The 23790-nt window shown below is 44.1% G+C and overlaps 4 protein-coding genes across 4 annotated transcripts; 1 reads left to right on the top strand and 3 right to left on the bottom strand.

Annotated features, from left to right (window-relative positions):
• Positions 1–211: 211 nt before the first annotated feature.
• On the bottom strand, positions 212–2528 carry LOC141016125 (E3 ubiquitin-protein ligase TRIM39-like). The gene is made up of 2 exons (XM_073490390.1): positions 2398–2528; positions 212–2302 (listed from the first exon to the last, which is right to left on the bottom strand). Exon 2 carries the CDS (start codon positions 2291–2293, stop codon positions 905–907), a length of 1389 nt encoding a protein of 462 aa, XP_073346491.1. The 5' UTR covers positions 2294–2302; positions 2398–2528; the 3' UTR covers positions 212–904.
• A 1153-nt stretch (positions 2529–3681) lies between these two features.
• On the bottom strand, positions 3682–6328 carry LOC141015445 (nuclear factor 7, ovary-like). The gene is made up of 2 exons (XM_073489524.1): positions 6224–6328; positions 3682–6128 (listed from the first exon to the last, which is right to left on the bottom strand). Exons 1-2 carry the CDS (start codon positions 6227–6229, stop codon positions 4701–4703), a joined length of 1434 nt encoding a protein of 477 aa, XP_073345625.1. The 5' UTR covers positions 6230–6328; the 3' UTR covers positions 3682–4700.
• Positions 6329–15138: 8810 nt separating this feature from the next.
• On the top strand, positions 15139–18095 carry LOC141015446 (elastase-1). Its single transcript, XM_073489525.1, has 6 exons — positions 15139–15274; positions 15390–15499; positions 16403–16497; positions 16573–16853; positions 17138–17301; positions 17704–18095. Exons 1-6 carry the CDS (start codon positions 15139–15141, stop codon positions 17881–17883), a joined length of 966 nt encoding a protein of 321 aa, XP_073345626.1. The 3' UTR covers positions 17884–18095.
• A 43-nt stretch (positions 18096–18138) lies between these two features.
• timm23a (translocase of inner mitochondrial membrane 23 homolog a (yeast)) lies at positions 18139–22201 on the bottom strand. Its single transcript, XM_073489526.1, has 7 exons — positions 21790–22201; positions 21542–21600; positions 21338–21431; positions 19944–20028; positions 19783–19841; positions 19443–19553; positions 18139–18968 (listed from the first exon to the last, which is right to left on the bottom strand). Exons 1-7 carry the CDS (start codon positions 21893–21895, stop codon positions 18847–18849), a joined length of 636 nt encoding a protein of 211 aa, XP_073345627.1. The 5' UTR covers positions 21896–22201; the 3' UTR covers positions 18139–18846.
• Positions 22202–23790: the final 1589 nt, after the last annotated feature.

The raw sequence follows: 23790 nt of genomic DNA, 5'->3' as shown, positions 1-23790 counted from the left end.
CAACGAAACATGCAGTTATTAATTGATTTGTTTATTTGTGCCCATCCTCACACACACACACACACACACACACACACACACACACACACACACACACACACATTGAAACAAAGGTCGACAACAGAAACACAAAGCAAACTGTCAAACAAACCAAAATCAAAACATAAAAAATGAACATACGTGTTTTGTGAATGATGAGACAGCAGGAGGAGCAGCTGCAGCTGAACAGGCTGAATTCTGTGATTTTTAATTTAAACAACATGTTGACAACATTTTTATGTCGACAAATCATTTTAGAAATAAAACATCTACAGAGCTCGTAGAACGGTGCAGAATAAAAGTCCCTCTTTTCCTTAAAAACATTATTATGATTGTGAATAAATGATTTTAAAATGTTTGTCAGGTCCAAATGAATTGTTCTGTTTATCTCTGCGTCAGAATTCTGACAGTCGGTTCAGCTTCTAACGAGGTTTGTCAGCCAATAGTATCACACAGTTTGTATCACGTGGTGACTTTGTGTCGTAGTTGCCAGTTTGTTGGGGAAAATATTAACGTTCAGGCAGCTAGTGCACAACCTGGCAACCACCTGAGGGGCCAGATGATCGGATCAACAGCGGTGAAACTGCAACAGCTGCAACACAATATTGTTCGTCACCATCCAGCCGCCTCACTGTCTCCTCTTTCAGAACTTTCTCTGAGCCAAAACCAAGCCCCGTCCAATCCGGTGCAGCGCTGTGCACTCTGGGTGTTGTAGTCTTTCTACCTTTTGAGTAGAAGTGAACACCACAGCCCTTTGACTCTGGTTTCTCTGCTCATGTAGCATCAAGTTCAAAAATATTTGTCTTTCTCCTGCAGAGAGAGACAGTTTTATTTCAGGGCGTCTTTCCAGAGATGAGATACTTCTTTAACTGCTCTGTTCCACTGTCACACACACCTTCAGGGGGGATATCTTCAGTTTATCCAAAGTGCTCATGTATGGAAACATCCTCTCAGTGAAAGTGTGTCTGAAGGTGTGTAGGTGTGTGTTAGTATCAGGATCAGAGAACGACAGCTTTCCTCTGTTCCAGTCCAGATTCACCCTAACCCTCTGGAGCTTCTTCTGCACTACGAGATCAGTGAGTGGAGCTGGTAGTGACCGCACCGAGTATTTACCTTTGTATAACATTATTCTCCATAATCCAGACTGTGTGTCTCCCTTCCTCTGGACAGACTCTGCTAACACACCCACTCTCCAGTATGTACTGTCTCCAACCTCGACGTCCCAGCTGTGAGTCCCTGAGTTAAAGCCCTCAGAGCCCAGGACAGAGAAGAAAAAATCAAACCTCTCTGGATTATCAGGAAGCTGCTGTGTCTCTCCTCGTATCACACTGCTCAGATCTTCAGACAGGATGAGTTTTGGATAAGCAGTGTTTGGGTCCAGAACCACAGGAGTGTAGGAGACCATGTCCTTCATCTTGTTCCAGATGTTGAAGCTCAGGTTGCCCAGGTGTTTGGCCTGGTCTATCAGAGCTCCTGAGGGCAGCTGTGGATCCTCCAGCAGGGGGCGCTGCTGGACTCTTTCCACTGCAGCCTTGTAGTTGTGCAGGAATGAGACGTCTTCAGCTCTCAGCTCCTCCTCTGTGGCTCTGACTGTGTGTGAAAGAGCTGCTATCTCTCTGCTCAGAGCCTCCATCTTCTCCTTCATCATCTGACTCTTCTGCTCCTCTTCCTCCCTCAGTGCAGCCATCCTGGCCTCCTCTTCCTCTTCTAGAAACTGGTGAAGCTTCTTAAACTGCTGCTTAATCTGCCTCTCTGTGTGTCGGGCCTGGACCTTCATGTGTTCTGCTGTCTGATCAAACTTCACTTTAACTTCTTTAAACACCTTTAACTTCTTCTTTAAAGGCTCCAGAGTCTCCTGAAGTTTCTTCTTGTGTTGTTGTGCAGCTTCATCGATGGGTCTGACTGTGTGGTTGGTGTGTTGTTCTGAGTCTCTGCAGATGTGACACACCGGCTGCTGATGGTCCAGACAGAAGAGTTTGAGTTTCTCAGAGTGCCGACTGCAGAGATCCTCTGAAGCTCTCTGACCTCTCTCCTGTAAGAAGGTCTCACACAGGTTCTTTAACGCCAGATTACGAGGTGGTAGATCCTTTGAAGATCTTCTCTTACAAACTGGACACTCACGTGTTTGTCTCTCTGTCCACCAGCTCTGCAGACAGTCTTTACAGAAGCTGTGGCTACATGACAGAAGGACAGGCTCTCTGAAGACATCATGACACACCGGACAGCAGAGATCCTCCTCTAACCTGGAAGCCATGAAGTGACGCTGTGAACACAGCAGACAGTACAGTCAGTCACAGCTCCACTTCCTCCTTCACTTCACTGAAGTTTACTTTCAGTTCTGGTTCTAGTCGGACTCACCTTCAGTGTGTGGAGCGTCTGCAGTGTTGTAGTTTCCTCCTCCTCTCTCCTGTAGATCAACTCACTCAGAGGATGTTGTTAGTTCAGTCTGAAGGTGAATCTGATCGTCTGTTTGTGGATCTGTACTAAAGAGACACACACACACACACACACACACCGACAAACTGTTTCCTGGTTTGTCTCATGTGAGTCAGATGAGGGCGGAGCTTTGTCAGACCTCTGCTGAATGCTGATTGGGTCACATGTGACTCAGGGGAGTGTTTCAGTCCAAAGTACTGATTCACTGCAGGAAATGTAGTCTGATACACTTGTTGTTGTTGTTGGAGGGGCTGTAGTCCATCAGAACCAGCGCCAGCACTGCCTGAACTGTAGTGTTCTCTATTATCTCATTTACTCACCAACGTTACGTCCTGAATGTTTGACACTTAAATTATTTTTATTCTAACAACAATTTAATTACCTTGTTATCTCACATTTTTTTAAATCACGTCTCAATAACTAATCTCATTTTCATGACTTCATCATTGATTCATCATTTAACAGGATGTGCAGGGAAGTTTGGTCGTTTTTGAGCGGGAACACAGTTTGAATAAAAACAATTAAAATTCAATAAAAGTGGCCGTCACTCATTTTACATGTTCAGATGCAGAGTGTGGAGGAGAACATCAGGCCTTCGCTCAGTCACATCAAAGTTGTAATTGCCAGAAAAAGAAAAAAAAAACAGTCAAATTTAAAACCATGTTCGTCTCCGGAGCAGCTCCACGTGTTAGAAAAGGTCGTTTGTCATCGGGCTGAATCAGAAACCATCTCGTCGTCCTCGGTTTGACTCTGACTTGGATCCTTGTTGCATCTCTCAACCTCAGAAACATCAACAAGTTGTCTAACAGATAATTCTGAGCTGTAAATGTGACCAGAGCTGCTGTTTGCTGCCTCCTGCAGGCTGCACAACCCAGAGCTGCAGAAAGAAAACCTGCACAACTCATCACATCCAGGCAGCTTTCAAACATGTCTGGAGCTCACTGTCACTTCATTTATGTTTCTGTTGTCATTTCTTCTGTTGTCTTTATTCATTGTTTGCTTATTTTTCTTATTCTCTCATATTTATATTTGCATTTTTGACCTTTTCTGAAGGGAGAAACAGCAGAGAGAGATTCAGTTCTTCAGTCAGCAACATCACATGAAGCCAAACTGAGACGTCCACCTTAAATACAGAACGACTCGTCCTCTCACTGAACAGACGACTGACAGCAGAGTTCAACTGATGGAGACTGAAAACACACAGAATCACAATCATTGTGACTTTATTACATCAAAAGGGGAATAAAGATACATTTACAGTATTTTCCATCATTTAATATATTTTATTTTATTACAAACATTTCATATGTGTCATAAAACTTTGATTTTATTGTTTGGAAACTTTATAATCTGGACTTGAATTTGAAATAAAGTTTTTGGATCTGAACAACGAAACATGCAGTTATTAATTGATTTGTTTATTTGTGCCCATCCTCACACACACACACACACACACACACATTGAAACAAAGGTCGACAACAGAAACACAAAGCAAACTGTCAAACAAACCAAAATCAAAACATAAAAAATGAACATACGTGTTTTGTGAATGATGAGACAGCAGGAGGAGCAGCTGCAGCTGAACAGGCTGAATTCTGTGATTTTTAATTTAAACAACATGTTGACGACATTTTTATGTTGACAAATCATTTTAGAAATAAAACATCTACAGAGCTCGTAGAACGGTGCAGAATAAAAGTCCCTCTTTTCCTTAAAAACATTATTATGATTGTGAATAAATGATTTTAAAATGTTTGTCGGGTCCAAATGAATTGTTCTGTTTATCTCTGTGTCAGAATTCTGACAGTCGGTTCAGCTTCTAACGAGGTTTGTCAGCCAATAGTATCACACAGTTTGTATCACGTGGTGACTTTGTGTCGTAGTTGCCAGTTTGTGGGGGAAAAGATTAACGTTAACTAGTGCACAACCTGGCAACCACCTGAGGGGCAGATGATCGGATCAACAGCGGTGAAACTGCAACAGCTGCAACACAATATTGTTCGTCACCATCCAGCCGCCTCACTGTCTCCTCTTTCAGAACTTTCTCTGAGCCAAAACCGAGCCCCGTCCAATCCGGTGCAGCGCTGTGCACTCTGGGTGTTGTAGGCTTTCTACCTTTTGAGTAGAAGTGAACACCACAGCCCTTTGACTCTGTTTTCTCTGCTCATGTAGCATCAAGTTCAAAAATATTTGTCTTTCTCCTGCAGAGAGAGACAGTTTTATTTCAGGGCGTCTTTCCAGAGATGAAACACTTCTTTAACTGCTCTGTTCCACTGTCACACACCTTCAGGGGGGATATCTTCAGTTTATTCCAAGTGTAAATGTATGGAAACATCCTCTCAGTGAAAGTGTGTGTGAAGGTGTGTAGGTGTGTGTTAGTATCAGGATCAGAGAACGACAGCTTTCCTCTGTTCCAGTCCAGATTCACTCTGATCCTCTGGAGCTTCTTCTGCACTACGAGATCAGTGGGTTGAGCTGATGGTGACAGCAACAAGTATTTACCATTGAATAACATTATTCTCCATAATCCAGTCAGTGTGTTTCCCTTCCTCTTGGCAGACTCTGCTAACACACCCAGTGACCAGACTGTACTGTCTCCAACCTCGACGTCCCAGCTGTGAGTCCCTGAGTTAAAGCCCTCAGAGCCCAGGACAGACCCGTAATAATCAAACCTCTCTGGATTATCAGGAAGCTTCTGTGTCTCTCCTCCTCTTACACTGCTCAGATCTTCAGACAGGATGAGTTTTGGATGAGCAGTGTTTGGGTCCAGAACCACAGGAGTGTAGGAGACCATGTCCTTCATCTTGTTCCAGATGTTGAAGCTCAGGTTGCCCAGGTGTTTGGCCTGGTCTATCAGAGCTCCTGAGGGCAGCTGTGGATCCTCCAGCAGGGGGCGCTGCTGGACTCTTTCCTCTGCAGCCTTGTAGTTGTGCAGGAATGAGACGTCTTCAGCTCTCAGCTCCTCCTCTGTGGCTCTGACTGTGTGTGAAAGAGCTGCTATCTCTCTGCTCAGAGCCTCCATCTTCTCCTTCATCATCTGACTCTTCTGCTCCTCTTCCTCCCTCAGTGCAGCCATCCTGGCCTCCTCTTCCTCTTCTAGAAACTGGTGAAGCTTCTTAAACTGCTGCTTAATCTGCCTCTCTGTGTGTCGGGCCTGGACCTTCATGTGTTCTGCTGTCTGATCAAACTTCACTTTAACTTCTTCATAAACCTTTAACTTCTTCTTTAAAGGCTCCAGAGTTTCCTGAAGTTTCTTCTTGTGTTGTCGTGCAGCTTCATCGATGGGTCTGAATCTGTGGTTGGTGTGTTGTTCTGAGTCTCTGCAGATGTGACACACCGGCTGCTGATGGTCCAGACAGAAGAGTTTGAGTTTCTCAGAGTGCCGACTGCAGAGATCCTCTGAAGCTCTCTGACCTCTCTCCTGTAAGAAGGTCTCACACAGGTTCTTTAACGCCAGGTTTACAGGTGGTCGTTCCTTTGAAGATCTTCTCTTACAAACTGGACACTCCCGTGTTTGTCTCTCTGTCCACCAGCTCTGCAGACAGTCTTTACAGAAGCTGTGGCTACAGGACAGAAGGACAGGCTCTCTGAAGACATCATGACACACCGGACAGCAGAGATCCTCCTCTAACCTGGAAGCCATGAAGTGACGCTGTGAACACAGCAGACAGTACAGTCAGTCACAGCTCCACTTCCTCCTTCACTTCACTGAAGTTTACTTTGAGTTCTGGTTCTAGTCGGACTCACCTTCATTGTGTGGAGCGTCTGCAGTGTTGTAGTTTCCTCCTCCTCTCTCCTGTAGATGAACTCACTCAGAGGACGTTGTTAGTTCAGTCTGAAGGTGAATCTGATCGTCTGGTTGTGGATCTGTACTAAAGAGAGAGAGAGAGAGAGAGACACACACACACACACACACACACACACACACACACACAGAATGCTGATTGGTTCACAAAAACACTCCCCTTGAGTCACATGAGTGTTTCAGTCCAAAGTACTGATTCACTGCTGGAGATTTATAAATGATTACAGTCTCTATGAAAGTATTCAGATTGAGGCCACACTGAGATATTTCTGTTGTTCAGCTACTTTCACACAGAGTCTGTTTTGACAGCCACAGTTGAAAAGGTTCTGGTGGCAGCCGACCCGTCCTACAATCCCAAAGCGTAGCACCTTTAAACTTCTGTGTCCTGGAGTGTGCAGGCTTTACCCAGTTTTTTGTTCATGTGGAAATATCTGCAAAACTACTGACGTTCACAAACATCAATAAACATGTAAATATCTATGTTACATACATGTAAAATGACTGCCCTGACAGCTGACCTGATCCTGACTCAGAATCACGATGCTCATTAGCCACTCATCCGCCCACCGTTGTTTCATGCACACGCACACACACACACACTGACACTGGTCAGAGATTGGACGGGAGCTAATGAGATGACCGCTAATCCTCAGAGCTAAAGGAAGAGTACTGTGATGGCCCTTTCTTTTACACACATGCACATGCACAAGGAAGAATCCTCAAATTCACACCGATGCCAAGTTCACATGACATCGAGCTAAAGACGCCCTAAAAACAGACGAGTGTGTGTTTGAGGGCAGCTGGAAACAAGAAGGGGTGGTTTTCTTAAGAGGTGAGCGAGGAAGAGGAGGAGGGAGAGACGCCATTAAGCACCACCGGCTGTGTGGCATCACAGAGGCCAAAAAAACGACACAAGGTGCATTTTTAAAGGTAAGATTTTATTGATTTCTCTTTCATCTGACTTCACACTGTATTTTCATTCACTTCTGTGACTTAACTGGGTGTTTGTTCCCCCAGTGCAGACAAATTACAAGGTAGTCTGGGTGTCAGCAGGTCAGAAACACTGCCAGGTCAGTTTGGGACAAAGATAAATTGACAGTTTCATTTGAGATTTTACAATAAATTCATGTGTTTGTGCTGCTAAATCAGTTAGAGCAGCATTGACTCTCAATAAGTGAGGCAAGGAAGAACGAGCATAATCTGCTTTTAAACGCATCAATAGATATATATATATAATATAAAGGATATAAAAACATGCCACTGACTCTCCTGGGTGATTAAGTTAATCGTAACTTCTTACAACCTCCTCTATTCTCTCTTTTTCTTTGTCTCTTTTGCTCCTTTGTCTCCAGACAATTAAAGGCCAAATGCTCTCTTAAACTGTCTCAATCAATCTGCATTTTAATAATCTGGATCGTGTAATCCCATTAGGCTAATCTGGGAGTGCCTGTGAATGTGTGGGCGTGTGTGCGCAAACTGGGATGAGGGTGTGTTTCAGAGTCAGAGAGAAATTTTAAAAAATGAAAAGAAATAGTTCAACATTTTGGGAAAATACAATCGGGAGGGTCAGACGAGACGATCTGTACAGTAAATATGAAGCTTGAGACAGCAGCCGTTTAATTTAGCCTGGCATGAAGGCTGGAAACGGGGGTAACAGCTTGCCTGGCTTTGTCCTAAGGGAACAAAATCCACCTTTAAACCTCATCAATTAACCAATTAAGTGTTAAAACTATAATTTGTAGGTTCTTTGTGTGCGAGGACTATTTCTTGGTCATTAGCGATGGCAAAGACACCAGGCAAGCTGTTCCCCCCTGTTCCCACTCTCAACCACAACTACAACTGCTAAATGCCCTAAATGTCAATGCTAAGCTAAGCTAACTGGCTTCTGTCTGTAGCTTCACATTGAACCTGGCGACATGAGAATGGGGTCGAGGGATAGCGTGTATCTCAATTGTACTAAAAGTTACGTGTAAGGTACGTACAAAATGTACCGAAAAGTCATCTATGTTTTCACCGTTCACTGTGCAGCCCGTTTGCCGGTTCTTAACTTGTTTGGTATGTGACGTCATAGGTCAACCGGGTGAAGGTCCAGTAGCAACTAGCTGAAACAGTGCGTCTCGCCACCTACCGTGGTGGAGTCGGACACACTTTCATCAATAAATCGATTCTCCCCTGGTGCTTGTGTACTGGGACAATCGAGCTATGACCGTACCTCGACTTACGTTTGTTTCTGCTGCGGTGGTCAAAATAATCAGTCAATGAAAGTTTAATGATAAAGAGCAATTAAACACTCAATGACGTGTCTTTCTTCCCAGGTTGGTGCTGTTGCCATGGCGAGGGCTGAGCGCCCTGCGTCTGAGAGCTACATGCCAGTCTGTTATTCAGGCAGTCAGTCGCTCTCTTTCTCCAGTGAAGCTGGGACTGCAGGAACGGAGGATGAGGATGATCGCGCACCCATTTTCTCCCTCTCTAAGAGCTCCATGGATGTGGTCATGGCGACAGGGCCGCCGCACAAGCGGGACCCGGCCTGGACCATAACGGACCTGAGACGCAGCTCCAGCACCAACACAACCTCCGAGCAGAACTCAGTGACACACAAGCCGCTGCACCCTCACATGTGGCAGCACCTCAAGCCCGCCAACAGCCACCAGTTTCCTCTTACGGCCCAAAACATGGAGGCGCACAATCCTCCTGCTGCCGTCAGCGAGCGGATTATCAACATGCAGCGCTGGAGCGAGTGTAGCGGCAGCACACAAAGCCGCAGCAGCACTCCAGACACCATCGTGTGGAAAGGTGGGACCTCACGCCCCTCGAGTCTAATCCAGGAAACCCCGCACTCTCCTGCGCCGGAGTCTCCAGTGCCCAAACCAACCACAACTTCTCCCCTCATCTCCCCCCTACAGACACCGACTTTACCACCGGAGGATCTTTTAACAACTTCTTCTTCGTTTATAATCCTGAACACACATCAGCGGAAAGACTTACTCGTGTCCTCCTCGCCCCTGCCCTCTCCACTGCTGCCTCCCCTGCAGCCTCACACCTCCTCACCCTTGCCGGCTAACTCCCCCAATCTCCACCAGCACACCAGCACAGACGACGAAGGCTTCCTGGAGAATAACTTGCTTTCTTTCACATTCCCTTCCCCGATCCCGTCGTCCGTCAGCCTAGCAGAGGGAGGTGCGTCATCGGATCCTGGAAGCCTCGTCGATGACGTGATTGAAAAACCGCACAGTCCTGGAAGCATGCAGTTATCAGAGAGTGGAGGAGTTAGAAGTCCAGCGCAAATGTCGAGCTGCCTGACGCTGAATTCTCCAGCGAAGCAGCAAGAATCAGGAGCGTCAGTCTGCTATCTTGAGCTGCCATGGCAGACGGGGCAAAGCTGTCCGACAGGCCGGAGTTGGAAGTCACCCCTTGTTTCTTCTGTGAGCGACTCTCAATTGGGTGACTGCTGCAAGTGCAACTTAAACACCAGAGGGGCCATCAAAAAGGTTGAGACGTTAAGGGAGGAGGGCACAATGACTTCACGGCTGGAGCTCGTAGACGCAGCGGTGCAGACGATCACTCCGGTCGGCTCCTTGTGGGGCCTCAGGATGAACACGTCCAACTCCAACATGGGCTCCCACTCCATCTTGGGCTCGCCGCCTGGATCAAGACTGAACCTGAAGTCCTCGGTGGGCTCCAACTCCAATTTGGTGTCGCCATCCTCAAGCATGTTCCCAGTGAGCAGCGGAGAAGAGGAGGAGAGACATGGAGAGACGTGGAACTCCCCACAAGATCTGGACGGGAGGAGGTCATGTCTGAAGATCCAGGGGGTGGATAGGGACGAGCTGGGGAGGAGGAGCAGCATGAAGCAGGTGCAGTGGGACGAGGACGGGATGACGTGGGACGTTCACGGAGCATCTGTGGACCCGGAGGTTCTGAGCACCGCCATACTGAAGCATCTGGAGGTCCAGAACAGCCCCCGACCGGTTAGACGTACCTCGAAGAAGAAGAAGGCACCAAAGCCTCCTGTCATATCAAACGTGGTGAAGGTCATGACCCCAGAGCTTAATCCGCCCGTCACGATCATTACGTCGACTGTAGCGGAGGCCGAGAGTAAGGAGACACCAGACGAGGGGAAGGAGAAGGAGGAGGAAGGCAAAAAGGAGGAAACAGTGGAAGTTGCTCGCAGAATAAGCCGAGCAGAGGCAGGCAACGCAAAAGAAGAGGACGAGGTGTACGGAGAGGAAGCCACCAGCAGTCCTAAGTCACCCTCACGAGAGATTGCACACGGCCGCAAGAAGAGCGTGATCCGGTCGTTTAGGAGGCCGGGCTGGTGTGGAGCCTCCAGGAAGGCAGATGACTGATACTGGAGACTAATCTAATGGCTTTAAGGCCACAGTTTGCACAAAGGCACGACTAATACACTCTGAATGAAGCTCAGAGAGAGATTGGGAGCAGTTCTCACTTTCACGTAGTTTGTATCCTGCTGTTGGAGGTGGAGATGAAACTCACACGGATCCACTGTTTAGCTGTAAGGGCATCATATCTACTACAGATGGACGGGGGGCACTCACTATTCAAAATATTTGGAGATGACAAAAGACAGGAGTCGATAAAAATACGTTTTCAGTTCAGTTATTTTCAGTTATAATCATTTTTATTGTTACCGTGCACCCGCAGCAACAAGCTTAACTCAGGTCTTTGCATGTGTGTCCTCCTGTGTACACACTTTAATGTGTAAAATTAGCCGTTAACGTGGAGCAGCGAGTGCTCTGAGGCTATATTTCCCTGGGTTTTGCCTCTCAGGCTACATTTAGCTGTCCTAACTTGTTGGTTGTGGTTGTTAGGACTTTTTTTCTGTAACTTCATTGTGCCCCCCTCCCCACCACCTCTGAAAAACATACATATACACTTGCTGTGTAGTGATGGGTAGAAGCATTTCTAGTGACGTCTTCATGAAAGTTACCGGTGAATTAGTAAGAAAACTACCTGAATGTAACACGTTCGTTCATGTAGATGTGCAATAAAACCAAATGTTGTCTTTGTGTCTCTGCTGCTCTAAAAATGTTTGTTTTTAAATTAAAAGGAATTAAATGAATGAAAAGTATTTTTATGGGTCCAGTTTGGAAGTATTTTTATTTTATACTATTTTGTATTTGAGCGCCCACTGATACTGATACTAATATTGATATTTGAGACTTTTAAAAGTCATTTAGCAGATATTCTTTACAAATAATAATTGTGACACTGTTTCTAAATGACAATATATACAAATATATTGAGCACTTTCTGTACTACTGATAAATCTGTGATAAGTTAACAAACTATAACACTCTTTACATCTACGTCACTACATTTCAGAAGGAGGTGGTATTAGGAGACAGGACAGGCCCGGCTAGTTGGTTAGCATGCTAACTCCTGTGAATATATTTGAAACAAAAAAGATTTTTGTGAAATAACATCAAACTGTTATTTCTTCGGATTCAGACGATGATTTTTGCAAAAAAAATTAAACCAAGATTCTTGCTTATTGCTCCATTAAAGCACTTAAAAGTAGCTCCACCTCAGCAAGCTACAGCTGTAAAACATTAGTGCATGAGTATTATTAAAAACATGATATTTATAATAACAGTCCTGCAGAATTGTCCTGCAGATACTGTAGAGTGCTCAACCCTCATTGGTTTACAAGACACCAAAAGTTCAGTTGCCGCGGTCAAATAATTTATTTCATTTCACGTTGTGACAAAATTACAAATTAATTTGCAGCTCGGTCTTGAATAAAATATTCTGCCTTCTCTCCCACGCTTGACAGAGAAAGTCTGCAACAACAGCAGCTGAAACATACTTCAAGTTTTTTAGTCATCCAACCAAAAGAAATCAGCATAAATGGAGGACATTTTAGTAAAACGTACACCACATCATCAAATTTCACCTCGCTCACACAAGTCTGTCCTCTAAGCCTGAGTGTCTCCAAAGCTACGGTGAAGCTCCTGAACGTAACTGCACAAAGGGATCTTCGCCTTTTGTTTAATTACACTTCACACAAGGTTCTACTTTGCTTTATTTAGCTCTGTTTTAAGTAACAGGCTTTGTGTTTGTACACTTTTTGGTTTTCTACACTTTTTTTTCAAAGAAGTTTCTGGAGTTTTGTTTGTTATAAATCTTTGAGCCTATTTGAACGCGAGACAACATAATCTTCTCCAGGCAGCATCTCCCCTCTCATTACAGCTGACAAATGAGTCGATTGTTATGGTTGCACATGTCAGGATTTACTCAAATATTTACTCAGATGATCACACCAGAGGAGAGTCAGCTCAAACATGTTGTATAAGAATAAACACCGAGCCATGAAACTCTGCCTCCCTCTCTTCCCACACTCGCTCCACTCGTCAGCTGTGGAAAACAAAGCAGAAAGTGGAGTTGTGTGTAAACTTGGTGAACCGCAGTCGGGAGGTTTGACCATTCAGGCGCTGCCATTCAGATGAGCGGGCACATTCTCTCTCATTCACCACAGAAAAAAGCTCCACTCACTAGTGGCTTCCACTGCAGGTATTGTTGTCATATTTTCACAGATGTGTGTAGAGCAGGCGAGAGTCTCTTTGCATTTAATTAGTCTTATTTTCTGGTCTTAAAGGGTCTATACACCCAAATCATATAAAGATGTGCGTTTCCACTGACTTCTTGTGGCGTCTCGCAGATAGTTTTAGTCCATTTGTTCTGGCTCGCTTGGCTTTGAGGTGTCTGTCTGTGAGCTTTCTGCCTCGACAGCAACAGTTTAGATCGGGACTGTTTATTGTGTAGAGTATATTTCCACTGACAGCTGTGAATATGTTATGGAAAATATTAGAAAGAATTATATAAATGTGTTGTTTTTTCCGATGAACCAACAACAGCCGGACGGATTCTTGATTTTTGAGGCTAATACTGATTTAAAATATATATTGGCTTAACATTGCATGATAATACTTCTGAAAGAGATCCCTTAAATGAGTTTTGTTTTTTAAATTGTGATCAAGGTATGTAAGGTGGTAGCTCTGTGAGGCAGCAGCCTACTTATAGCCCTTTTCCACTGGTCAAAAATCCCACTTAAACCAACTAAGATCAGCTTTTGTGTGCAGTGGTAATGTTTAAACTCTGCATTTACACCCGGGTCAACTGACTCTGCAGTAGACACGGGTTTTTATCACCTCGGCTCGGCTTTAATCCAAACGTTAGACCCCGGTGAACACGCTAAATTCAAATTATGACAATGAAAAGAGTCATTTCGCTCAAATCGCATCAATCATTTCACAGACGCTTCTTTAACAATGAGTCTGTTGTTGTTTTCTCTTCTGTTACAACTGTACAACTGTATCAGTGACGTACAACGTGACGCTTCAGATAAAAATCACAGACAGGGTGTCACCGCGTTTAAAAAACCTGCGTAGACCCACTAATTTTGGTGGAAAAGCGGCCTCAGTCACAGCAGTGGTTTTAGCTAAAAGCTAATTAGCATACGCACAGATCACAGTACCAGTGTGAACATGTTGATGTTTAGCAGGTATAATGTTAAAAATGTTAACCATCTTGGTCTAGCATGTTAGCATGCTAACATTTGCTAACTAGCACTGAGTACAGCTGAGGCGAGGTATGTCTGTTGCAATGTGACGGTAAATACGTGAGCAGCTAACGTGACATGATCACATAAAAAAGGATTTGGTTTGTCTTAAGTGTAATAAGTGACATAGGCTGCATAAGTATCCAAGCACCGTGGCGTTTGGGTCGAGGCTGATCGATGAGCAGGTCATACACAAGGCTCTGGGGTTTGATCCCCGTGTGGAGCCACGCTCTTTTCATATCCTGCTATTGTAACAGAAATACAAATGTGTGTGGAACCAATCACATTGCGATCTTTTGCATACTGATGACTTCACGTGTTGTGGCCCTGAAACGTGGCCACAATAATGCTCTTAAACCCTTCAGTTTTGCAGTTTCCGTTTGTTTGGTTGTTGGTTTGTGAGCAGGATTACACAAAAACTACTGAACGGATGTGCATGAAACTTAAACAAAGGATGGGTCACGGCCCCAAATAGACCCCATTAACATTTAGTGTGGATCCAGATAAAGGGAAGTTCTTACTTTCTTTAACATTGTGAGCTACAGAAATCAGCCTTGTTTGGGTTGCTGATGTTTATAAGTGAGTACAATTTGATCTGAATCCAAATATAAATCCAGAGGTAGCGATTTAAATGTTTTCTTTCATATTGGATTAGGCCTGATTGAATTAAGGAGGTATGCACTGTAAAAAAATAAAATAAAACTGTAGTTTTTACCTGTGATATTTAAGTCAGAGCAACACAAAATGATTACAGCTCCTCCTCAGCGGGAAACGAATGTGTGTAAATAATTTTGTGGCGATCCGTCCGACAGTTGTCAAACGTTTCACTCAGGCAGGTGATACAACCACATCGCTACTGAGTCATGTTGACACAGGATGAACTACAGTTGAGATTTGGGATATCAGAGATTGAGGTCATTCTGAGGTCACTATGTCACTCCTCTGAGTCACGTGACATGATGTTTGTTTGTGTACAGTGTTGTGTTTCCTTTGTCCTGTGTGCATGTTGGTGTACTGTGACCATACTACACTGTATGTATGTGAAAGTGCTGATGGGAGCCCCTGAAATCCTCTTTTTTCTCAGCGGCAGTAGAACATCACAGCTACAGGAGAACAATCCAGGGCTTTGTTGTGACACGGCTCATTGTCCCCGGAGGTGTTTGCTCGTGTGTGTGTGTGTGTGCTGCATGTGTACCTGTGCATGTACATCTGTGTGTGCTCGCTGCCTGGTATAAATAGCGTGGGATGTGTGCTGGCCGGTGATTCTGTGTGAAGACGATGGCCGTGCCTGGACCTCCTCTGCTTCTGCTTCTTTCTCTGCTGCTGCCGCTGCTGTTGAGCAAGGCGTCTCTGCCCGCAGCTGCATACACACTGACCCCAGGACGACAGCCGCAGCACAAGCTGCTCCACCTGGGTGAGGGCAGAAACACACCTGGAGATAGCTACGAACGAACTTCAACACAATTTTTTTGATTTTCTCAGTTTGTTGTGACTTTTTTTGAAAGTTTTTTTGTGTTTCCTCTCCTCAGACTGGCCCAAGGACTGTGGCATGGCTCACTTCAAGCCCAACATGGCTGAGAGGATTGTGTCTGGGAACGAGGCCAGGCCTCACTCCTGGCCCTGGCAGGTCTCTCTGCAGGTAAATCTCTTTGTGGGTCAGTGTTTTGGGGAGTGGGAGCTCGTGAGCTGGGGACACTGTTAGCAGCTGCACAAGAGGCTCGACTGAACTCGTCTCCCTTCTAAAGGCTGCATGTTTTGACCAGAATGATGGAATGTAACTAAGTAGATTTACTCAAGTACTGAACTTAAGGACAAGTTGAGGTACTTGTACTTGAGTATTTCCATTTTCTACATTTCAGAGGCAAATATTACACTTTTAACTCCTCTGTATTTACTGATAACTCTAGTTACTACTTAATTAAACTGCTGCATCAGAGACGTCAGAGTTTTAAAATGATTATTATTCCTTTCTATCGGCAATAAGGTGGTTGCAATTATCAGAAATATGCTGAATAACGGATCAGTTAATTGAACAGGCTGATAATCAGTTGACTCGTGTGTTTATATATGAAAATGTATGTACACGTTACTTTTACATGTACTTTTGATACTTAAGTACATTTAACATCAGACACTTTAAGTACTGTTCATGTGGGAGACTTCCACTTTTATTTTAAGTAATATTTTAACACGATATCTGTACTTTTGGTTACTTTAACAACACTAGTTGATGTGTTTTCAATTAAATGGATTAAATGTCAGAATATAAGTGCAAAATTACCCACGAGCCAAATGTGACGTCTTCAAATTGCGTTTAATTATATATTTATTGATGTATTTATATTTTAAGTTTTGGCCCTTGAAACCCTCCATAGAAACCAGGGTAGCACCTAAAACACTTGAGAGCACTGTGCTTGGTGAACTGCTCCTTCTCACGTACGTAATCTTTCTGTGAGAGCTACAGGGACCATTAAAATGTTCATCTTTGAGTCGGCCTCTAACGTAACGTCACATCACTGAGGAGGTCTGCTCTCTCTCGTAGGTTCGTCCCAGAGGAAGTAAACATTACATTCATGTCTGTGGAGGAACGCTCATCCACAAGAACTGGGTCCTAACTGCTGCTCACTGTTTCCAAAAGTAAGAAACTATCACAGAAATATCAAGAGAAACACAGTGAGAAGCGCAGAGGCCTGACTCTAACTCTTCTCTCAGGGGTAAAGCTGAGGATGCTGGGAGCTGGAGGATCGTCCTGGGGAAGCACCAGCTGAAGCGCTCAGAGACCGCGGAGAGGATCTTCCCGGTGAAGAGGATCTACAGACACGAGAACTTCCGATACCCCGCTCACAGCGAGCTGGACTATGACATCGCCCTGGTGAAGGCTGCCACAGACATCAACCCGTCAAACTTCATCCGCTACGCCTGCCTGCCGCGCAAGCAGACCAGCCTCAACCCGGGACACTACTGCTGGGTCACAGGCTGGGGAGACACCCGGGGTGAGTGGAGGGAAGAGAGGGGACGTAAAAGGTCAGGAGGAGGCCAACAGGTCTATTGATCTTATAAGAAACAGAAGAGTTTGCTGTAAAATGCAACCTAGACTCAATGCTTTATTTTGAGATTTGAAAAGTGAGAGGATAATTAAAGTCGGTAGGATTCATCCCTGTGGAGATGTTTCAGTTTGGACCAAAATGACCACACTTCTGGCCTGGCTACAGAAGTCCAGTAGGGAGTAGAAGTAAAAATGCAGTTTTAATGATTTGATTGTTTGAACACATTTCAGGCGGGAAGGAGAACGTGTCTCTGGCAGAAGCCCTGAATCAAGCGCGCCTGCCCATCATCGACTTCAAGACCTGCCGGCAGAAGAAATTCTGGGGCGATCGTGTCCGAGACTCCATGATCTGCGCCGGGTTCAGGGACAAAGAGGACCCGCCTGCTGCGTGCCAGGTCAGTTTAAACAAACTCTTTTGTAGTAGGTATGCAACAATATTGTTTCAGTTAGCTTTATTTCCTCTGAAGCAGGGGAAGAATGAAACCTAGCGATGGCCTGAGGGTCAAAAGTCAACATATGAAAATTCATTTCCACCAGTTAAAGAAAAAATACGACTTTTATCTCAATGTTGGCTTTTTTATCTTAAAATTATGACTTATCATGGGAAAAAAAGTTTTTTGCCGGTGAGCTGCGGATGAATTATTTGGGTCACAGTCTGAGGAAAGAAGCTGGTGACGTTACCGCTGTCGTCCACAGGGGCCGCCAGAATCAACACAAATAAAGGTCCCTCACAGCAGCTTTAAATAAAATGTTTTTTCACACCTAGTTTATAAAAATCACTGCCGTCTCTTCTTCAGGGTGACTCCGGTGGTCCTCTGCTGTGCCAGCTGGGACGCGACCGCTGGGAGGTGCACGGCGTGGTGAGCTTCGGCCCGATCGGCTGCACCGTGGAGAACAAACCAAGCGTTTTCACCCGCACAGCCGCCTACATCCCCTGGATCGAGGCTACACGCATCAGGGACTTCTTCCTGCACTGAGCGTTACCACCAGACTGACAGCAAACATAAGCTCTGCTCTGTTTTATGTCCGATGTCCACAGACTGTTTTTTTCTAAAAGCCACCGGGAACTGAAACCACTTCAAGATGTAAATACACGTTCTGAATGTGCAACAATTGTCTTCTAACAGTCTTCACTACGCACTACTCTGGTTTGGAGCGCTGCATAGTATACACTACTCATGACTTTTTACATCCAGTCAACATTTGTGCAATAAAATCAGCTAAAAGCAAAATCTTTGTCAACATTTCCCATTTTTTTTTTTTAATTATAGTTTTTAATACAGCGGGTTTATGGAGACACATAAACAGTACGCACTTCCAGTACAGCTTTACAGTGACTTCAGAGCACTGCTTCAATAAATACAAGAGTAGAACTGACCGCAAGGCTTAGCTCTGTGTTTGTAGATCGTAAATCTCTTTGCTCTTCTCCAACTGAAGAGTCTTTCAGTCCAAAACCAGAACATGAATCCACTGCCATTCATCCAGTGAACCACACACGCCATCTTACAAATTGGCTCGTTCAACCCACATTTCATGGGTTCACTGATTTTAAAACTAGCATCAGAGAAGACTCATAAGTCTCCCATAAACAAAGATATAACAAACAACACTCCTCTGTTTAACATCCTCTCAGGGTCTGTTCAGATCCGTGACAGGATGAATGAAGAGAGGGTTGTCATAGGACGGTCTACATCTGGATCTCCAGTGGAATTGAGTCCGCATTTTCACATCTTCTGATTCAAAAACATCTTTTGATTCCCAGTATGCTCCTGGCAAGTAAAAGTGGTGATGATGGGAACGAACCAGCGAGCTGGGAGCAGCTCACACGTCCCTGAAAAGCACACTGCATTTGACCAGAGTCCTCTTAGCGCTGTGGTTAAAGGCTGTGTCCTCGGAGGGATATTTGGCCCTAATGTGGAAGCAGATGTGTGTGGGGGAGGTTAGTACAGCCTGGAGGACGATGAGGAGGAGCCGGTGATGTGGTCCCAGTTGTTGTAGAGAGCGTAGGCACCAGATAAGGCTAGACCAGCCAGACCTCCTCGAGCTACACCCTTTAATCCACCTGCAAACACACAGTTGTAGCAGAATGAGTGATGGAGTCGAGTATGAGCATCAAATAAACATACAGCCCAACCATCCGTCAAACAGCGTGTTACTTTAGTTCAGCCAGATGATTAGGGATCAACACACTACTTCACACAGTGTGAAGTCATTTGTCAATTCTCAGAAATAATGCAATTTGTGTTACCTTTTCGTCCTTCACAGTAACATTTCATATCAATATCATTCATTGTTCTATCCTCTGTATTAGACCGATTATCAGGGCTGATATTCAGCATTTTTCTGTTTGTTGGTATCAGTCCTTTTTCTGTCAGATTGCCCATAAAATAAACTAATTTAAAAATGTGCAACTTTGGCTCTGATGCAACATCCTCTCATCTCATCAAAACACATCTTGAAGTACTCTATTACAATCGATAACACCTGTGGGTACACTGTGCAGTAATGACAGGTATAAAGCAGAAAAGACACCTACTTCCTGACTTAAAGAGCATCCCGGTTAGCGTCCCAGCAGCCACTGTGTTGATGTCGTCTTCTGCTCCTCTGGCCTTCTCTATCACCACGCCGAAGACACTGTATAACAAGGCTGCAAAGGAAGAGGGAAATGCACTTAGTTTTATTTTATAAGAGGCACCAAAATTATATCTTATAACACATCTGTCTTTCACAGTCACAGTCATTCAGAAGAGGGAAACTTGAAAACTGACATACGAATCACCTCAAACAGAAATGTACATGTTCTATGTTCATTTCTTACATTTCTATCTTATATGCTCAATGCATTATTATTTACATTTACATTATAGCGGTCTTACCAACAGAGCCCAGAGAGTTGGCCCATGAAGCACCCTGTCGGGTCACCATGTTGATGAGCCTGCAGACAGAGAAAGCAAACATTTAGAGGACAGGTCAACTAATCCATGCGTGATATTAGAGCTACTAATGCTGGTAAACTGAACTCTGGCCTCATACTCACTGTACATTACGAGGTTTGGACCACCCCATGTCTCTGGTCTCCTTCAGACCCATCCTGAGACCGTTTACTGCTCCGAGTGCTGCTCCTGTCATCAGAACAAAGAATCAGAAAGACTGAGTGACACAATCAGCAGATACAAAAACAATGGACACTAAAAACTTTCTGATATTTAAATTTCATTTACACTAGATTTACTATGCCAAAAAGTCTGTGGCCACCCAAACGTGATTGTTGAACACGTCACTCTAAAACAATGAGCCTAAATCTGTGATTATAACAGAAGTGATGCAGTCCAAGCAGTCCAAGTTGTTTGAGAGCTGATTTGCATTGAAAAAGAAGGAAGAAGAAGAAAATTATATGGGTGAGAGGACGAATATGGATGCAGGGGTAGCAAGGATTGCTGCTCCAGGTGACAGCAGAGGAGAGGTAGAAAAGAGAGGAGTGTCTGCTCTCATTAGCTGGAGCTCATCCTGATGTCCGATACGTCAGCGATTCAACCGCATATACAGCCTGCTAGATATCCAGAGGCTTCAGCGAGCTGTTGGTCAGCTCCTAGACTGCGTCTTCAAACAGTTCACACATGGTGATTGGGACTGTGTGCTCATTTGCAAAAACCACCAGCAACTGGAAAATAGGAGCCAAGATCCTGTTGTGTAAACTTGGCTTAAGACTTTCTACAAGATTTGTGGAACCTGACTGCAAGAACTTGCTGGGAAAAAAGCCACAAGATCATCAAGATCAGGTCCAACACTGATGTTGGGCCCCAAAGTCTGACTCCTTGTCTGAGGGCAGACTCACACTTGGCCCAGTTGCGCTGTACCATACCGAAGCACGATTGTCCCTCCTCACACTACTCAAAAAAACTGGACTTTGGGGGTCAAATGTGCTTGGGCAAGGCAAGGACTGCCTAGTGTGAGTGCGCCTTTAGTAAATCCCAAAGGACATGGCGATCGAGGTTCATTTAATTTATTTGACCTTCATTTTACCAGGAATAATCCCACTGAGATTAAAAATCTACCAGAGAGTCCAGGCCAAATCTTTGCAGACTGTTCATGTTAATCCACACTGAAGTACCAGGATGTTACAAATCTGGCTCTGTGCATGCAGGGAATGGAAAGAGCCATTTCCAAAATGGTTGCCACAAAGTTGGAGGTCACTATTGTTTTAATATCTTTGCATGCTGTAATATTTAGATTTCTTTAAATTTTTTTAAATAAAATGTCTCTTTAAAAACAACCACAGACCAAAAGTAAAGGAAACTGAGTGAACTGTCTGGGGTGTCTACATACTTCTGGCCACTCTATGCTTCTGATATGTAAAATACAAAACCTCTCCTCTTGAACAGAAGTAAACTGAGTGGCACTTATATGTTACAGGTGTTAATGATCTCTCACCTGTCATGCAGGATCCTCCTATGGTAAAGAAAGCCAGCTCAAACCTCCCTCTGGTTTTATTGGCACCTGTCGGTAGGATGAACTCATCTGTGTCCTAAAACACAACATCAGCAGCTGTTACCGTCAGAAAATACACCTTAACACACATTAATCCACCGACAGAAAACAGCTGCAACTCCACGTTTAGCTTTAGCTGTAGCTCACCTGAACCAGGTAACGAGGGTCGACATTGAGGTAAGGGGACAGAGGACTCATTCCAGTCACTGAAATGACATTACAACATAAATGTTAGCTGACTCTTTATATAAACCAACATGTAAGCACAGATTACATAAATATAACAGCTATGAAGCTAGATGACAGTACATTTAGCTGTTAGAAGTAGCTTTTAAGCTAACCACAGCAAGAGCTAACTCAGCTAGCGTAACAGTAAAACATTACATCAGACTCACAGGGGACACCGGCGAGCTCCGTGTTCGAGTATTCAGGGGCACCGCCTCCAAACAGACCCCCGAGACCGGCCTTGCCTCCTCCCGATCCTTGCGAGTTGTTGTCCATGGCTGTGAGCGATCCGAGGGGGTCACCTGGCGAAGACTGGAGCCAGGGGGTGGGGAGCTGCTGGAGGTGCTAGCCGAGCTAACCTGGCTAACGCTAGCAAGCGATGCTATGTCGCGAAACTCAAAATCAGAGACGAATATATCGACGACGAGCTGCGGGATTCACCGGCAGCAACAGTCGCCGTCCTGTTGAGGCTGTTTGTTAAATCCTTCGTGATTTATCCAAGTGAAAACACACCGGGGTTTTTCGTTTCAGATCACCGAGCTCGGGTTCTCGTCGTGCCCCTGACCTCCAGCAACACGCTCTGCCGTAAAGCGACGAATGACGCAAACGTGTCGTTACGTCAACAACAGTTACCCAACCGCGAAATGTGGTTAAAAACTGACAATGTTGCTATAAAAATCATTTTCATCACATGATTAAAAGACCACAAACACTTTAAAAGCGATAAGTTAAGCAACAAAACCGTCTTCGTGACGTTAGCGAGTCCCACGATTTTACGACACCTCCACAGATCTGGGATCAGTTTACGTCACCCGAGGACTCACGGTGAAGCAGGCAGGACGTCACAGGACTGACCGCAGGACAGCAGGACAGATTCACGAGGTCAAAACTGCGAATATTGTGTTTTTAGGCCATAATTTGATCATATTGGTGAAACATTTCACAAATAAACTCATAAATAATGGTGGAAGTAAAAGAAGCAACAGGCTACCACCAAGTAAATATACTCTATTACAAGTTATACTTTGGTAAAGTGAAAGTACAGCAGCTAAAGAGCAACATTTAGGTTTGAAGAATCACATTTATCCTCCAATTTTTTTCTGGGTCTGTGATATCTTCATATATATATATTATAATACTTTATCATATCTGTCATATCATTAAAATAAACAATTGCATGACCTCAGTATTTCTAAAATCCTGCCTACGGCCCTGGTGACAGATATACTTTGATATATTTTGCCTCTTATAACTGAATGTCCATAGAATTTTATTTTCACTTTTCATTAAACATATAAATGTTCCTTTAATTAATAATGCTTTATTGATCAATTACCAGAATCAGAGTTCCTTTATTGTCATTGCACACAAGTAACTGAGTGAGCAGTCGTCCTGACGCTGCAGTCACACAACACACTAAAGTGACAACAGTTAAAGACTTGTATAAAAGTGAAGAAGTAGGGTCAGAGTACACTATATGTACAATAGTGCCAGGAATAAATAAATGTAATAAAATATGAATAAATATACATTCTCTGTGCTGTTGGAGTTAAACATTGGGGCAGTGCTCTGAAAGTGTAGTTGTAAACATTTGTAGTGCTGATAAATTCATTCAAACAACCAGGACATGAACAAATCGTTGGTCCGTCTGAGCCGAGGAATGTAAACGTAAAAAAGTGACAAAGAATAATAAAATACCCTGAATAAATCTTCAGCTTACATGCAAAGATCAGTCTGACTCTTCATTTCTACTCATCAGTGCCAAGTACATATTTCCATTTTATGCTAGTTTTTACTTTTACTCCTTTATATTTTAATTTACTTTCTACTTGTGAGCATTAATTATAAGTTACTGTGCAGATTCAGATGAATAATAACCAACTAAATATAAATGAACTTGTACATTTTAATGCATTATTATGGATTAAGTTAAGTCTCACACTCTGAAATGAGCGTTTCTGTTGAATGATAACTTTTACTTTGAGTACTTCAGGTACATCTTAATGTTGATAGCCCACATTTGTTCTTTTACTGGGGTCAGGTTTTCAGTGCAGCACTTTTACTTGACTTGTCTGTTGACACCAGTCAGTAAAACCCCTGCAGCTCCCCACATGCAGCACAGGGAGGCAGCAGAGAGCTGACAGTGAACCCTGACCAGCTGCAGAAAAGGT

This window comes from Pagrus major, chromosome 20 (genome assembly GCF_040436345.1).
Source record: "Pagrus major chromosome 20, Pma_NU_1.0".
NCBI lineage: Eukaryota > Metazoa > Chordata > Actinopteri > Spariformes > Sparidae > Pagrus > Pagrus major.
The sequence above is the reverse complement of the archived record's forward strand: the minus strand, read 5'-3'. Positions and strand labels throughout refer to the sequence as shown.

Coding starts and splice junctions, on each gene's coding strand:
- LOC141015446 (XM_073489525.1), top strand. CDS start 15,139: ATGGCCGTGCCTGGACCTCCTCTGCTTCTGCTTCTTTCTCTGCTGCTG. Junction 16,498..16,572: donor GCTGCTCACTGTTTCCAAAA/GTAAGAAACTAT, acceptor CTCTTCTCTCAG/GGGTAAAGCTGAGGATGCTG. Junction 17,302..17,703: donor ACCCGCCTGCTGCGTGCCAG/GTCAGTTTAAAC, acceptor TCTCTTCTTCAG/GGTGACTCCGGTGGTCCTCT.
- timm23a (XM_073489526.1), bottom strand. CDS start 21,895: ATGGACAACAACTCGCAAGGATCGGGAGGAGGCAAGGCCGGTCTCGGG. Junction 21,432..21,541: donor ACCCTCGTTACCTGGTTCAG/GTGAGCTACAGC, acceptor GTTGTGTTTTAG/GACACAGATGAGTTCATCCT. Junction 18,969..19,442: donor GATGCTCTTTAAGTCAGGAA/GTAGGTGTCTTT, acceptor GTGTGTTTGCAG/GTGGATTAAAGGGTGTAGCT.
- LOC141016125 (XM_073490390.1), bottom strand. CDS start 2,293: ATGGCTTCCAGGTTAGAGGAGGATCTCTGCTGTCCGGTGTGTCATGAT.